At 39.9% G+C, this 16,163-nt stretch overlaps 2 protein-coding genes across 4 annotated transcripts in view; one reads left to right on the forward strand and one right to left on the reverse strand.

The window, feature by feature from the left end:
- Positions 1-6,414, forward strand: part of rufy2 (RUN and FYVE domain containing 2) — a 164,785-nt gene extending 158,371 nt beyond the window's left edge. Inside the window, exons 15-18 of one of the 2 annotated variants that reach the window (XM_069900866.1) lie at positions 37-131; positions 261-309; positions 2,130-2,207; positions 2,914-6,414. In XM_069900866.1, coding sequence (XP_069756967.1) covers positions 37-131; positions 261-309; positions 2,130-2,207; positions 2,914-3,054 — 363 coding nt within the window. In that variant the 3' untranslated portion in view covers positions 3,055-6,414. The remainder of the gene's footprint in view (positions 1-36; positions 132-260; positions 310-2,129; positions 2,208-2,913) is intronic. The other variant, XM_069900867.1, reaches the window with a different exon arrangement.
- Positions 1-16,163, reverse strand: part of hnrnph3 (heterogeneous nuclear ribonucleoprotein H3 (2H9)) — a 16,879-nt gene continuing 716 nt past the window's right edge. Inside the window, exons 2-13 of one of the 2 annotated variants that reach the window (XM_069900869.1) lie at positions 16,002-16,037; positions 15,816-15,917; positions 15,581-15,736; positions 13,097-13,240; positions 12,350-12,488; positions 11,201-11,388; positions 10,470-10,562; positions 10,190-10,305; positions 9,980-10,115; positions 9,286-9,372; positions 9,111-9,203; positions 1-444 (exon numbers count right to left, since the gene is read on the reverse strand). In XM_069900869.1, the coding sequence (XP_069756970.1) occupies positions 428-444; positions 9,111-9,203; positions 9,286-9,372; positions 9,980-10,115; positions 10,190-10,305; positions 10,470-10,562; positions 11,201-11,388; positions 12,350-12,488; positions 13,097-13,240; positions 15,581-15,736; positions 15,816-15,917; positions 16,002-16,037 (1,307 nt within the window). In that variant the 3' untranslated portion in view covers positions 1-427. Of the gene's footprint in view, positions 445-9,110; positions 9,219-9,285; positions 9,373-9,979; positions 10,116-10,189; positions 10,306-10,469; positions 10,563-11,200; positions 11,389-12,349; positions 12,489-13,096; positions 13,241-15,580; positions 15,737-15,815; positions 15,918-16,001; positions 16,038-16,163 lie in introns of both variants that reach the window. The other variant, XM_069900868.1, reaches the window with a different exon arrangement.

Raw genomic sequence — 16,163 nt, forward strand, 5'->3', positions numbered from 1 at the left:
TGGAACACAACATATCCATTTATTATTGTTTTATAGGAATTCCTTGGATTACAAGAAGAGAATGGACAGCTGCAGAGAATCTGCAATGATCAGGAGCAGGCATTACAGGAGCTGGGCTACAAACTCAGCGAGTAAACCATCTCTCATCTTACTGGGCATGCTATTGGGGTGTGCACACAGTGTAGGGGAAGGGCAATGGTGTGTGTGAGGGCCATGTCCTTTCCACTCATTCATATTTATGTTCTTTTCACTTTTTGTAGGTCAAAACTCAAAATCGAGACCATTAAAGAAGCTAACAAGGCATTGCAGGTAATTTTATAAAGAATACTAATACATTTTATTTGTGGAGTCAGTGCTCACGATGTGCTGCTTTATAAAACAGCAGTTCCTTGCATCTGTAATACCTTGATAGAGCAGAGTGTCTCCTTCACCAATGTTCATAGTCTGAAGAAAATTTCAAATAATGGAATGTTAGTTTCAACCTTACAACCAACTTGTTTTCAGTCCCCATTAGATACTACAACTAGCTGTATCGTACAACAACACATTTGTGCTTTAATCATTGATGCACATAGCAGGGGTGATTTATTCTCACCACTTTCTGGTCTTAAGATAATATACTGCCTTTGAAAAGAAAGATTGTAATTGAATTTGGATCATGAAAATGAGGCCTGTTTTAAGTGACATGGAGAGGTGAATCAAAAGTCTGGTTTCCCCAAATTTTTTTCTTATTACCTTAAATGACTCAGGAAAACAAATATAACTATGGTGTTGCCAATATTTTTAGATAATTCAGTTCATCACAGGAACAAGCCCTTCAGTTCACCTCATCTGTACCAATTATGGTTCCAAACTTGCCTCACCTGCCTGCACATGGTCTGTATCCCTCTATTTTCTGCCTGTTTAAATGCCTTTTAATCATTACCATCTGCTTTTACCACTCCTCTGGCATCACATTCCAGGCACTCAGCACTTTGTGTAAAACACTTGCCTATTAAATCTCCTTAATCTAATCATCTCTTAATCATTAATCCACATGACAAACACTGGTCACAGTCCTCCAATCAAACAAAACCCTCTGGTTCATTCTCTCCTTCAAAAATGCATTTTGAGATGTTAACAGGAAGGACATACACAGTGAAATACAGAGGTTAATAATGCATAGTTCTCCGAAAGTGGCCACACAATTAGACATTATGATGAAGGCATTTAGCACACATGCCTTCAATCAGGGCACTGAAACAAGGGTTAGATATTGGTGCAGTCACACCTGGAATATTGAATGCAGTTCTGGTTACCATGAAAATAAGAAAAAGAGCACTGAAAAGATTTGCAAGGATGTTGCCAGAACTTAAAAGACTGAGTTAGGAGAGACGGCATTGGCTGGGACTGTTCCCCAGAGCAAGGGGTGAGGGGTGATGTTATAAAATCATTGATAAGAAAGTAGCTTTTTTCCCCAGCAGAGGGGAGTCTAAAACTAATTGGCATAGGGTTCATGACAGAAGGAAAAGTGGTGCGTTCATGGAATGAGCAGCCTGGGGATTATGGTAAAAGCTGGTACAAAGTCCCTTCCATCTAACTTGTCCATGCTGCCCAAGTTACCTACCTGAGGTTATCACAAATACCTGCATTTGGATTATATCCCTCTCCAGAGGGAATGTCTTAATTGTACCTGCCTCTACAACTTTCTCTGACAGCTGTGTGAAAGTTACAATGTTTAAAATTTAGACATTTAGGCAGGTACATGGATTGTGAATTTTTAGTGACTGGAAAACAATGAATTGGCCTAAATATAGATGTGTAATGTATAATGTATGTTTGCTAATCATAATAATTTGATGTGATTAATATTAATGGGCTAGTTTTGTTGAAAAAGCAAGGGAATGCATAGTAAACGATAGGCATAAAGAGGAAAATGAGGAACCCTTTGTTGTTGCTAGCCTGTCGGATTTGGAAATACTGCAGAACAAATACACTCATCTAATGCAAGATGGTGGAAATATTACTTCTTTTGATCTAGATTCACCCAATAAAGTTCAAGCTGAACTTCTGGTTGATCCATGAATGGTTGAGCCTTCTTTTGTTTTCTACTCAGCAATAATTATTGTGCTTCTGATCTCCCTCCACAGGGTTTGGTGTGGCTGAAAGACAGAGATGCTGCCTGCTGCAAACTATGTGGGAAAGAGTTCTCCATGAGTACAAGGAAGGTAAAACATTGAAAATTGTGTACTAGCAAGATAAATCTATAATAGTTGGGAAGTCATGAAATCAAAGCAAGGGCAAGAGCAAGATTATTGTCAATAAATATTTATCACAGGACATTAAAATTTAATGTAATTTAGTTAAAATTTAGACATGCACTCCATGCTACCCAATTAACCTACAACCCCCAGTACGTTTTGAGTGATAGAAAGAATCCTGGGGAAAACCATGCAGTCTCAGGGAGAACATACAAACTCCTTACAGACGTGATTTGAACCCTGGTCTCGATCGCTGTTACAGCATGTTGCTAACCATGCTGCCCCAAGTCTAGAGAAGATGTAGTTAAACTGGGGGTGGAAACAGCAAGAGTTCACATGCAGATTTATTGAATGTCAAATAGCCCAACAAATTTAGCAAATCTTACTTTTATTCAAACATACATCAAGTTGCTTTCATCTGTTGCCAGGTTATCAACTCAATACCACCAACTTAAAATCCTTGTTCTTATTTTGATATACCTCCATTTTCCCCAACTTGATAAGCCTTAAAGGTTGTGGCCCTCATCCATTCTTGACACTGGTTCAGCATTGACCAACTAAATTCTGGAATCTCTAATTAAAAATTTTGAGCAAACTGAAGCAGAACATGTTGCTGAAATAAATACATCATATTGGCAGTATTTATTGAACTGATTTCTCATCTTCTGTTTAGCATCACTGCAGAAACTGTGGGGAAATCTTCTGCAATGCCTGTTCTGATAATGAGCTTCCTCTGCCCTCCTCTCCAAAACCTGTGCGTGTCTGCGACACCTGCCATGCACTGTTGCTACAACAATGCTCCTCCAATACCTGAAAATTCTACATGCAAGACTCAATGCAGGCCTACCCTGGTACCAGGAGGCAGAATTTAGATCTTTAGATACCAATTCTATGCCAACCAAGAAGCAGGCAGCATGGTAAATTGGCATTTTCTTTCGTGACCGCCCAGTCATTCATAATTAGATGAACTGCCTCATCACTGCCCAATGGGAATTGTGCAGATGCCAACTCAAATCTGACACTGACTTTAATGGTCATTATTTTGTAGTCATGATAATAATGTATTTAAAATTGCTGACTAATGTGGTTTTTTTTAAAACCTGAAGTTATGTATTTGTGCCTTTTGGATTGCATGGAGGACCAAGTAATGGTACAATTTTCTTTGAAATCATCTATTACCATGTGAAAACTTGGGTTTACAAACATTAAAATCACTGTGTTGATGAATTATATAATTGTATTATAACGTGTAAAAATGAGTCCAGCTTTAATTCATGCATGAGTGTCTGTAACTGGAAGTGGTTACACAATATAGTAGAGCCACAATTTCATTGCAATCTTGATTTCAAGTAGTGGATTTTTGGGTATGATCCATAAGGGACAGGTGGACAGAATTATTAATCTCTGGCTATCAAAAGATCAAATATCATGCCAACTGATAGAGTATTTTGGGTAATTAATTCTGTCTAAATATCTTTTTAATGGTAATGTGCCAGCTTCTCGTTTCTTCAGGCAGCTCATTCCAGATACAGTCCCATGACTAGAGGAAAGAAAATTCTAAGGTCCCTCTCAAATCATTCCACTCACCACCTTGAATGCTCTCTAGTGCTAGAATTATCAATCATGGGAAAAGGACCAAGCATTCACTTAATCCACAAGATTCCCCCCCCCCCCCTCAGCTTCCTTCACTCTTGGGAATAAAGATGCAGTGATACAACCTCTCCACGTATCTCAAATCTCCTCTGTACCTTTCAGTGTATTGATTTCCTTCCTGTAGATGTAAAAGTTTTCCCAACTTTTGTTCTATCCCACCTTTCCACCCAAGTTGCCACTGTGAATTATTCAATTAGGTCTGTGTTCTACTCTTCAGGGGTCAAACATGCAAGTCCTACTCTGGCGTGAGACACCAAATGCAAACATCACATTTGCCAGAAATATATTTCATTTACCACTCCTTGGCCCACATTCCAACTGATCTAGATCCTTCCTCTCCATCTACGCCATCAATTTTAATGTTACCCACAAATTTACTGATCAAGTTAACTGTATTGTCATCTATAGTAACAAACTGGATGGCAAACCACTGGCCACATGTCCAATCAGAAAGAGTTCCTTTGACCAAAACCCTTTGCCTCCTTCCATTAAGCCAGTTTTGAATGCATTTGATTTAACCATCCAGATTAACTCACTATGCAGGACCTTGTCAAAGGCCTTACTAAAGTGCATATACAAATCCTCTCTCCAACTTAACACTCCACAAACACCCAAGAAGACCCATTGTTTCCACATGCTCCTGCCCCAAACTGGTCTCATCATACCTCAACTCCCCATGGTCCAGTCTCACATGCCCTCCATGAATTTGAACACTTATACTTCCCTGGCCATCTCATTTTCACTAGACATCCAGTCCCTGTAAACTTTCATTCCCCCATAAAGAACAAGGCTCTCTGTAATTTCCACTTGTTACAGACCTTACCAGACCCCACTTCTACCTGGCTGAATCTGTCCTCACCTTCAATAACCTCTTTAGGCTCATCCCACTTTCTCCAAGTCAAACGTGTAGCATCAGTCCCAGCTATAGCTGTCATTTTGTTGGATCTGCGGAGCAATCCATGCCTACATAGGCAGATTCTCAACTCTTCTTCCAGGATCCTACCACCACACACATCTTCACCAGATCACTTCCTTCACAACTCCCTCACCTACACATCCCTTCCCACTTCTTGCTACCTAGCCAAGTGACTTCAAGAAGTCACCTCCCTCATTACCATTTGTGGTTCCAAGCAGTCCTTCAAAATGAAGCCATACATGAACCCGTAGGGGTAATCAGGTGCTCCTGAAGTGGGGAGACTTGGAGATAATTTCATTGAGCACCTTTCATTTGTTTGTCCCAGTGGCCAACCATTTTAATTCCACACACTATTGTCACTATGCAAGGCCACATACTACCAAGTCAAGGCCACCCACAAATTTGGAGAAACACCTTAAGTCTGTGCAGTCACTAATTTCTGTTAATACCCTCCTGGTCTCTTTTTCCAACTCCTCATGCCCTTCCTTCTTCAATCAGAGCCCTTCTCAGCTTCCTTCTCGTTTTCCTCTATCCACCCATTACCTCTTATCTGTCTGCCTGTGGCCCTTCCCTCTTTCCCCAATGTTCTCAGGCATCTACGTGTTGCTGAAGGGCTCACACCCTAAACTTTGATTGCCCTTCACTTCCCATGGATGCTCCGTGACCTAGGTTTCTCCACTGCACTGCCCTCATCAATCCCTTTGGTCACCTCTTCAAAAGAATGACCAGATTTAAGGGAGAAATCCATGCTACCTCCACAGTCCCCCAACTTTTCAAATGTTGATAGATTCTGTCCCTCAGAATCCCTTCCAGCAACTACCAATAAATCTCTCCAGTAAGTTGCCAGGCTTGTCCTTGCTGTTCCTTTAAATAATGAGCCATTCCTTCTGGCACCAGCCAAGGTCAAAGATGAAAAGATTGCAGCAAGGGCCTCCGCTCAAAGTTGTACCTCAGGCCCCGGGGATCTGTCCACTTTAGTACACTCCAAGGTTGCTAAGAACATGCTTGTAACATGCTTCAGCACCTTGCCAATTCCTTGGCTGCCATGGTCCTTCAGTCATTCAAAACCCCTGCCATCTCCTATGGCTCTACTCAAACCACCTTATTGATCTTTGATGGGACTAATTTTCTACCGTCCCCCCTTTTTACTCTTAATATAGGTGTTTACTTTTGAGATTCTCCTTTGTCCCGCCTGGCTACTCCATCTCATGTCCTTTTTTGCCCCACGATATCCCTTTTAAACATACATACAAATTCTGTATTCAACAGATTTGCTTGATTCAGACTTAAATCACAAGCCTTTTTCCTGACCAGAGCCTCAATATCCCTCATCAACCACTTTCTAACTGTCCCCTTGTTGCAAACATCCACTCCTCATGAAGTTCTTACGCATTTGCTCCAAAATCCTACTTGGCTCCCTTGGTATTGAAAGCACATGGTTACTAGAGTCTCACCTCAATAGAATTGCCTAGATACTGACAGTTGTCCTTAGGCATAGCAGATTTCTGCAACAAAACCTGGCCTACTGGTCTTAGCATCTTGTAGTACAGGCAGGAAATAAGCAGGCCTTGGCTGTCCTCAATATTAAATTTAAGATGCTAAATACTATCAAGTCATTGTCAATTAAACCCACTGACTACCATTGTTCTGCTAATGAATACTTGGAAGATGGCAACATTGCACAGTAGGACTTCATTGTCTATCACTAATCAGCTCTTAGTGGTCTGGAGCTACTTGCCAGAGGTTTGTGGTGAATGAAATGCAGGATTTCATTCTTCGCCATTTGAGTTGCACAAGTCAAGGACCACACAGTTTAAGAGTGACCATTGTAATATCTTGAAACAAATCTGTTTCACGTTACTACCAGTGAATAAAATGGGACAGATTTAAAATAGAACTAGCTGTCAAACCTAGGTATTCCTATGATGCACAGGAATGCATTTTGCTGCAGTCTTATTTATACCAAGGAAGCTGCAACCAAGGACTACATGCATACTGACCAGCAAATTAAACATACAATGATATTCATTACTCCTCAAAACCAGTTCCCCGTTACAAGATCTGTTTCAAAACAGGACTAGAACCTGCTTATATTCAATTGATTGTATATATTCCCCTCAAGTGGTGGTTCCTCTCTTTGAAGAAAGAAATCAAGGAAAAATCTAAGAATTTTTGAGTATGACTTTAGCTGCAGGAAACATACTGGATGAAAAAAATAAAAGCAGTAATGATGATTGGGAAAGACAAGAGACAAAGTGGAAACCCAACATGACTGTCATGGGCAGATACATCACAGAAAACCTTTGGCCCAACATGCCATGCCAACCACATCTCTCCAATACTTTCCTGTCCACATACTTCCCCAAATGTATTTTCTATTGTAATTATACCAACCTCTATCATGTCCTCTGGCAGCTTGTTACAGAAGAGCAACACACACTTGCTGTCAGACTTGGGATGTTTCTGCATCCTATGCTACCACAGGAATGTATTTTTCTGCAACCAGTAATGCCTCATCCAGTTTCATCACACTATCAGGTTGGGGGGGGGGGGGGGGGGGGGGTGGGATGGGAAAGAGAGCTGTCCCTCTCCATTTAAAAAAAAAAATCTTTTACCCCTCACCCACCTACCTACCCTGGCGAAAAGACTATTCCCAATATTCATATCCCTCATGATTTTGTAGAAATCTGGCTCCTATTCACTCAGGAAAGGGGTGTCATAGCCTATCCAGCCTCCCTTTCCAACTCCAGCCCCAGTAACATCATCATAAATCTTTTCTGCACTCATTCCATATTAATGACTTCCTTCCTACAGCAAGACAACCAGAACAGCACACACCATTCAAAATGTGGCCATTCCAACATCCCATCCATTAACTCTAATGCTCAATCCCCTGACCAATGAATGCAGATATGCCAAATGCCTTCTCCACCTCTTGATGCCATCTTCAATGTACAATGTACCCAGAGATTTGACCTCAAACCTATCAGAATTAAACTTCCATCTCCCATTCCTCAGCCCTAATTCAGCAGTTGATCAAGATCACTAGTAATCTTAACCATAGTCACCACACAATAATTAGGCTCTTCAGCCCAATTTGTCCATGACAACCAAGTTGTCTACCTAACTACCTTTGGCCCAACCCTTACAACTTTTCATCTATGTACAGTATGAAGGTCAGAACTGTACCAGCCTCCACTGCTTCCTCTTGCCGCTTGTTCTATATACCCATCAACCTTTATATGAAAAAATGTACACCTTTAGTCAACTTTGAAATCTTTCACCTACAGTTCTGGTCACCATAAGTACAGATTACCCAAGGTTAAGATGACCTTGGATAGGGTGCAGAAGAGATTCACCAGGATGCCCCCTGTTTTTGTCGAGGAGAGACTGGAGAAGCTGTCTTCAACAAAGGAGGATAAAAGATGGCCTGCTTCAAATGCTGTAGGATTCTGTGATTCCAGATATCAATTTAACTGTAATGCACAGTACGATAGATATGACAAGATTCAGTTCAGTCTCATTAATTCCCATTTAGGTCATTTTTGTGAAATTAGATATTGGTAAATCACAGAATCAACCATTTCAAAACACTTTTTAAAATCTTTATTCGACTCATTATTAAATGAGATTTTTTTTTTTTAAAAACTGGAAAATTAAAATAGAATATCAAAGCAAATTGAAACCTGAAGATTTGAATTTACATTATCAGCACAAACTATGTCCAGACTCCATTTTAGAAATAGGAGCAGGAATATTACTGACTCAATCCTGCAAAAATATGAAAACATCTTCAAAATTACTAGTAGCGGCCAACGTCACTTTGGGGCCTCGAAAACCCACTAATACATTCTCCAGCCTCCACTCCCGCCCATGCTCCCCATTCCTTCCATGTTATCCCCCATTCCCATGCCTCCAGAGAAGCCGTAGTATCCCCCTGCACCATTGTTGCCTCCGCTGTGTCGACCTAGAATGAAAAATTCAATCGTAAAGCCTTCAAATCAAAATTTTAAAGCTTTGATTTGGCAGCCTGAAGCATTAGAAAAAAATCGGGGTAATTGTAAAAAAAAATTCCTAAGAGTTTTAACCAATACTACTTTAAAAGATCACTTGATGGAACAGGTGGGGTAAGAATAGTTATGTAACAGGGCTTAGACCAATAAAAGCATGCAACTAAATGCCTGCAGTTCAGGGGGCAATAAAAGGATAATGGAGTACACATTGGAGGAAAGCAGCTCTGACAGTAAAGTGACCCCCTTATTCTATTGGTAAATTAAGAAAAAGAATGCAACTTTCCTTACCATAAGAGCCCATGCTGCTCTGATTTCCGTAACCTGCGCCGTAATTACTGGACATCCCATGGTTCCCAGATCCCCCATAGCCTCCCTGGTTTCCTACGAGATAGGAGTCTTTTAGATAAAAATATAGAAACCATTCAAGTGGCAGCTAAAAACATATATTTAAAATACGACTCACCCATTGCATGACCTCCATAGTTACCACCATAGCTGCCAGATCCTCCCCCAGCAGTGGAGTTCAAGAACAGTTCAATGTAGCGATGCTCTGAAACAAGATCAGCCACCTTGATCAAAAATTTGAGAGATGCCCAACTTTTTGCAGCAGGCATTCTCCACTAAGTAAACAATCCAACTTTAATTGCTTCCTAAAACTGATCATTTCCACTTATTGAAAACATCCAGCAGATTTGTTTAATGATGATGTAGGTTATGACGGAAAATTTACAGGTTACAAAACCAATAAAAGTTGAAACCCATGACAATTTGTCAACTTAATAAAGATCTGGTAGCTACAGAATACCACGTGTCTCCCCCCCCTTTCTAAAATTACCCCAATAAAGGCACTCCAATTATCCCTTCCTGATAGAGTAGGCTGTGACATCCTCAAGGAATCTTGGGAAGTGGACATTATTCCTGGTCAGCCCTAAGCAGTGAATGTAACATGGGTACCCGCTATCTGTATATACTCCAATTCCCCAAATGAACTGGTCTTACCAGCATTCTTTTTCTAAAATAATGCAGATGGTAAATTTCAGCCTTGGTCCAAGATTAGCAAACAGAAAAGTCTAGCAATGAAAACAAGTTCTTCAATATGCATAACGCAGCCACACAATCATCACAGAAGCTCAGATGAGTGATTTCTCTGCACTTACGCATATGAGCTTTATCCTTAGACATAGCAGCGACTGCATCTTCATGTGTTGCAAATTCGACATCAGCCTCCCCTGTAGCTCGACCATCACTCCCATACTCCAGGTGAATACGAAGGGGATTCAGAGGGGAGAAGAACTATGAAAGAAAAAGAGTGTAACTATCCATTGGCAACATTTGTTGAATATTATACAAATTTACCAGGAACTTACATGAGCAACGTCATCCTCCGATGCCCTAAATGGCAGACCCCGCATGTGCACAAAGTGTCCACTCAGATAGCTTGAGCTGGCATCCCCAGCTCCACCGTATCCATGGTTACCCATACCTTTCAACAAAAATACAAAGAGCCTGAAAAACACTGCTCCCATTCGATATCCATCACACCCTGGCTCATTACTTTCCCAATTCATCTATCCCTTCACCCCATCCTGTGACCCAACTTTGCATCCCTGAAATAATAATCAAGAGCATTTTAAATACTAAATGTACCTCTGTTGCCTCTTATCGCACCAGGTCCATCATATTCATCGCCTCCATAACCATAGTTATCATATCCATTGTAATCGTCATAGCCACCGTATCCTGAATGAAATACAAGTTGTGTAAAATGAGAAACGTGAAAATACTACACTAAGATCCTAAAATACACATCCAATGACAGAAATAATTTGGAAGACAAAATTAACACTGATAGCCAATGAAATGTTGATTTCCAAGGTGGAAACTTCCATCTACACATAAAACAGTAACAGGTTATTTATTAAAAGCCAAAGCTGAGAATTGTACTTAAAAACTTGTGGTGTGACAGCAAGAACAATTACATTAAAAAGACTTGCTATGGCCTCATATTTGGTCTTCACAAATCTCTGAATCCTTTTGGGGGGGGGGGGGGGGGGGGGAGTCAGAAACTTCACATTTAATAACCAACAAATCTGATGTTTACAGATTTCTGTGGTTTGCTCAGAATGAACAAATTAGATGATTCACATTGGATTTCTATGCCCAATAAAAACAATTCATCTGGTATTTTAGTTTCAACCTGGATGTGCTACAATCATGTAACAGAATGTGTAAAAACAATAAGAGCATGTTTCTGCCTATTAACTTGCAAAATTCAAATCTACAAAACTTCACTCCACACAAGGAGCAAAATGCAAACAGAGTTTAAATTAATGTAAATTTATTCACTGCAAGCAAAAAAATTTAATGTAAACACTCACCACCACCATAACCACCAACACTTCGGCGCATTCGATCATATACAGTCCCTCGCTGGGGACCAGCACCGAGGTAACCACCTCGTCCCATTGGTCTGTCATATGGGCCTGGTCTCTGTCCCATCAGCCTCTTTGGTGGATCATAGTATGCTCTGACCTCAGTTCTGCTGCTTTTAAATATCTCAATATACCTAAATCACAACAAGAACTGATTAACATTCAGGAGAAATACTGCAATTATAGAATTATGCTGGATAATAAGTTTGAAAACATTTATCTCAGTTTACTTTAGAACTACTAGCAATAACTATTTCTAAAGTACACCAATACTACACATTAAAATTTAACATTTTAATTTAATGTTTCCTCAATGAAACAAGCATTGTCAAAAGATTATAATATTCAGATTATTAATCAAAGCTTGTTCAGTAAATAAATCAAGGCTAAAAATGAATTGGATTCTAAAGCATGACATATGGTTCAATTATAACACATTTGCAATAATTGTAATCACAATACTGTTTATCTCAAGCATTCACTGATCTGCAGCTTGAAAGGGGGAAAAAAAAAGAGGGCGAGGGAATGCCAGGGAAAATCTTGCAGCCCCAGAGGGGACTTGTCATTCCTGGCAAAGTAGATGATTATTGTAGGAACGGCGCTGACAAGGAGTAAACATAAAATTGAAGGGAGAGGTATTGAACATGGAAAACAACCAAGTAAGCAAATGTGCTGCCAGCAATGACAAGTGAAATGCTACAGTATCAACTCAAAGACTTTAACAACCCTCAGTACATGGGGTTATACAGCACTCCATATTTGATTCTTACTGGGATACAAGATCACAACGTGCCACCTAAAATATGGGGCAGTTGTAAGACCTTGTTGTTACATTTGCAAACTGTTATGCTGCATTTTTTTTCATCCACACAGACAGGATTCTTATACATTATTTTAAACAAGGCATAATTCAATCAAGCTACTCTTGTAGCTCTTACGCGGGATCTTAGAATTGTAACATTTTAAATTTATTCACATTATTCTTTACTGACTGCAAGATCAGTGTATCGTCCCAGCTTCAGTGCGTTATACACCAGCACCTAGCGATTAAACTCAACTTTAAGATGAATAACCAACCCGACCGTCCATCCCCACCTGTGCCCTATTCTTTCCTTGTGTTTCCCCAGTGCTTTTTCTGCTATCTCCTTTGAAGCAAACTGCACGAAGGCCTCCCCTGTGCTTCTCCCCTGGTAGTCCATCGGCAAAGTTATCCCATTTGGCACGATTTCCAACCCTTTAACCCAAGGACAAAATAACCCCATCAGGGGAACAATATTAAATGATGCACAATTTCCCAACATTATCTACAAATATATAAAAGATTAAAAACCCAGTTACTAACACACAAAAATGCAAAATACTAATACGACTTAAAATTAAATCAAACCCAACTTCCACAATGATTTAAATGTGTTCATCGACAAAATAATTAAACAGACTACATGACAACTACAGAACTAATTTTAATTACAACTCTTAATAACTGTTCTGAAGGTACAGCAGCAATCCATTATGTTGAATCCAACTACAAATAAAAAAAATCACATTCAATTCATATTGAAGTTATATACAGGTACAGGATTCCTGAAAATATTGAGACATATATACAAATATTTGTATGTTTCAAACTCAGTATTTTATCATGTACAACTAAAAACTAAGTTTTAATTGTTACTATTAACTAAAATTTTTAATTTATACTAAAAGCTAAAGTTAACAAATAATTCAGATAATTCTTAAAATTGACACTAAAAATTACCCATTACAAGTTACAGCTTCAAAGTGACAGCAATTTCAAAGTATTAATATCTACCTTCAGTTAAGCCTGAGTATGAAAAGTACCTGTAAAAAACTGAACAATTTCCTCCTTGCTGCAGCCAAATGGAAGCCCTCGGAGTCGCACTGTGCCATCGTTGGATGTATCAGAATGATTGGAACCACTATGCTTCAGAACCCAGTCCATCTCACTACCATTGGATTTGAAAACTGAGGAAAACAAGACAAGCTCTAGCTTGCACAGAAGACATACACACACACCCACCCACCCAGCCACAAACACCCATCAGCTCCTCACTAGTGTTGTTCCATCTCCTTAACCAGACCAACCTTCCCTTCCATCTACATGACTCAAAACACAAACCTCCAGATTTGAAGACAATTTCTTTCCTGTTTATCAGATTCCTGATTGGACCTCTCATCAGAAAATGATAACATGCACTGTTTAACCATATTTTACTCCATATCTTCCACTTTTGTTTTAATAAACTGCCTTACTTAAATTTCAGTTGAATTGCCCTGGTTGCACCATAAAAACCTTTTTGCTATATCTTGATACACAATTTTTTTTTTAAAAAAAGGTAACCTTGATTAGAGGGGGGGGGGGGGGGAATTAGATTTAGTTTTTAGGTGTTTTTCATTTTTATCAATTTTTATTTGGCTTAACTTGGCAAATATGAATTTGTAGAACTCCAATTATCCAAAATTGGATTCTCCAAAAATTTTGGATAAATGATATCCAAAACAATTCAGAAATCCTCATTTATCCAAAATTTTTTCAGAACCGAACTGACCTCACAGGTTGAAAATTCACCCAACATTAAATTAGAATGATTGTTCTCGTTTTGGTTAACTCCCTCCCCTCCCTTCTTTACCTTCCCCTATTGATTTTTCTCTCCAGTTCTCCCACTGTCACCCAGCCACAAGCAGTCAGAAGAATCCCTTGTCCTGGCATCGAGGAGAGCAGCCTACTGGGCAGGAGCGGGTACCTAGGGGTGTGGCGTTCCTTCCCCTGCCTGGAACACCAGGTCTAGCTCCCGACATCGACTCTGAACCATCTCCTCAGCCTACTTCCATACACATACACCAGACTCCCCAGCATGCATGCGGTAGGCCTAGGGGAGGATTCAGAGTCAGGACTTGGGCGCCAGGGATGGAAGACACTGACTAGCCGGTCGGTGAGTATTCCACTGGCCCGGAAAGCCTCCCTGTCCATAAGTGTAGGGATTGGCAGTGGGTTCGTGTCAGTGATCAGCTGCAGCCTGCATTTTTTTGGTAAGAATTAAACATTATTTTAATGCTTAAAAGGCCTTCCCTTGTTGCTTGTTGTCTAAACAATGTTACAAGAAATTTGTAGTTGCTACTAGGTTGTTTTTTTTTAAAAAAAATGACCAGGTCTCTGAAAAAAATATTTATCTGAAGGCCCTTTCAAAATGAGGTTAATCAGCCAATTTGCATAGTGAGCACCCCAGTTATTCAGCAGTTAGAAAGGGTCTGATCCCATTGGAATCGAACCAGGTCCCTGACCTACCTCAGAGGTCATCAGGGAACCTAGTTAAACTTACCTCGGTCGTGTCCACAGGTGATTTGAACAGGAAAATGGCAGCACCCAATGATACTTCCAGTGAGTGGGTGATGCGTCATTGCAGATTGATCCCCCTGCAATTTAAAAGGTGCTTCTAGCACCTTTGCCCCAGTAATTGCACCTGGGTCCCAAGAGGGTTACCCAGGAGCTGCAGTTTAAAAGAGACTCAAAATAGGCCTGCACCCGTCCAGTTTGGATCATCGGAATTGTACTGTACTTGTTTCTTATGTGGATCAAGAAACTGTCAATGTACTGTAGTTCCATCAATTTTTTTTTCTTTCTTGTACTGGAATGTATATATTACTTGATATGTTTTCCTTAAACTCAATAAAAATTTAAAAAAGAAAAAGTATGCCATGCAAGCAACTTCAGAGGGAAATCAGAGGGCAACAAAGACACAATGAGAAACTCAGTGGATCATGAAGAACCCCACTAAAACAGTCAGGGCCCGTTTATCCACATCAAAGAAAGGGTGATATGATACAGGGTTGGGGGGGGGGAGGGAAAAGAAAGAAAAAGGCTAATGATATATTGGACAAAAAGTGGAAGAGGTGAGGAAACAGACAGAAAAGAAAAGGTGGGTGATTGGAAAACGGTTAAGATAGAAACAAGGACAAAATAGAAACAGAGGTGGAATCAAACAGAAAAGGGAGTTACCCAACACTGCCTTCTAAAGTAGATTGTTCCAACAACTAACCTTTATCACTTGCACTCCCCAAAGTAATTCCAATTCTTGATCTTTCCACATGCATCAACATCTCAGAATTTTATAGGTTTCAAACCAGTTAACCTTATTTTCTAAACAGGCCTAACTTTGAAATTTAATTTTAACCATAGTTTTAGGTTTCCAAATGACTTGGTCTCCCTCTATACCCTTCAGCAAAACACACACATTTAACTAATATGTCTCCCATCCTTATCTAGAGAGTATTCCTAGACTGCAACTCAGCAGTACTGTTACTGACCTTCAATGTATCTATGACCCATGTATTTCCTGTCTTTTGCCAAAGCTTTTTTGAAGTCTTCAGCATTATCCAAGTGCACATAAGCTTCACCGCTTGGACGGCCATCTTTAGAGGTTGTGAACTGCACACCACGCACCCCATTTCGAATGTCGCACTCTAAGCAGAAAAAAAATTGTTAAATTTGTGTACTGCCCACAGAAAGCTGTAATTAAAACTTGATTATGTACAATAATACCTGAAAAAAAACGAGTCACTTCCTCTGGTGTACACGACCATGGCAAACCACGTACTCGCACGACATAGTCCTCCTCCTTCTCGGGAACTTCAGGCTCCTTCTCTGCAATTATTTTTAAACAATGAACAACAACTGGCTTTCTGCGTAAGCAAATTATTACAATTCATAAAATGAATCAATACTTACCTTCTTCAACTGCAGGCTCCAAGGTAGTGAAGATTTCTGTGAAACAATCACATGTTTGATTTAGCTTGACAGCATAATGCACCTCCTCATTCATACGGGAACCACCCATCAAACCAGAATTCCCCCAACAGTTCCAATCTTGAGAGTGTGCTGGAGGACCGG

Source organism: Narcine bancroftii, chromosome 10, assembly GCF_036971445.1.
Source record: "Narcine bancroftii isolate sNarBan1 chromosome 10, sNarBan1.hap1, whole genome shotgun sequence".
NCBI lineage: Eukaryota > Metazoa > Chordata > Chondrichthyes > Torpediniformes > Narcinidae > Narcine > Narcine bancroftii.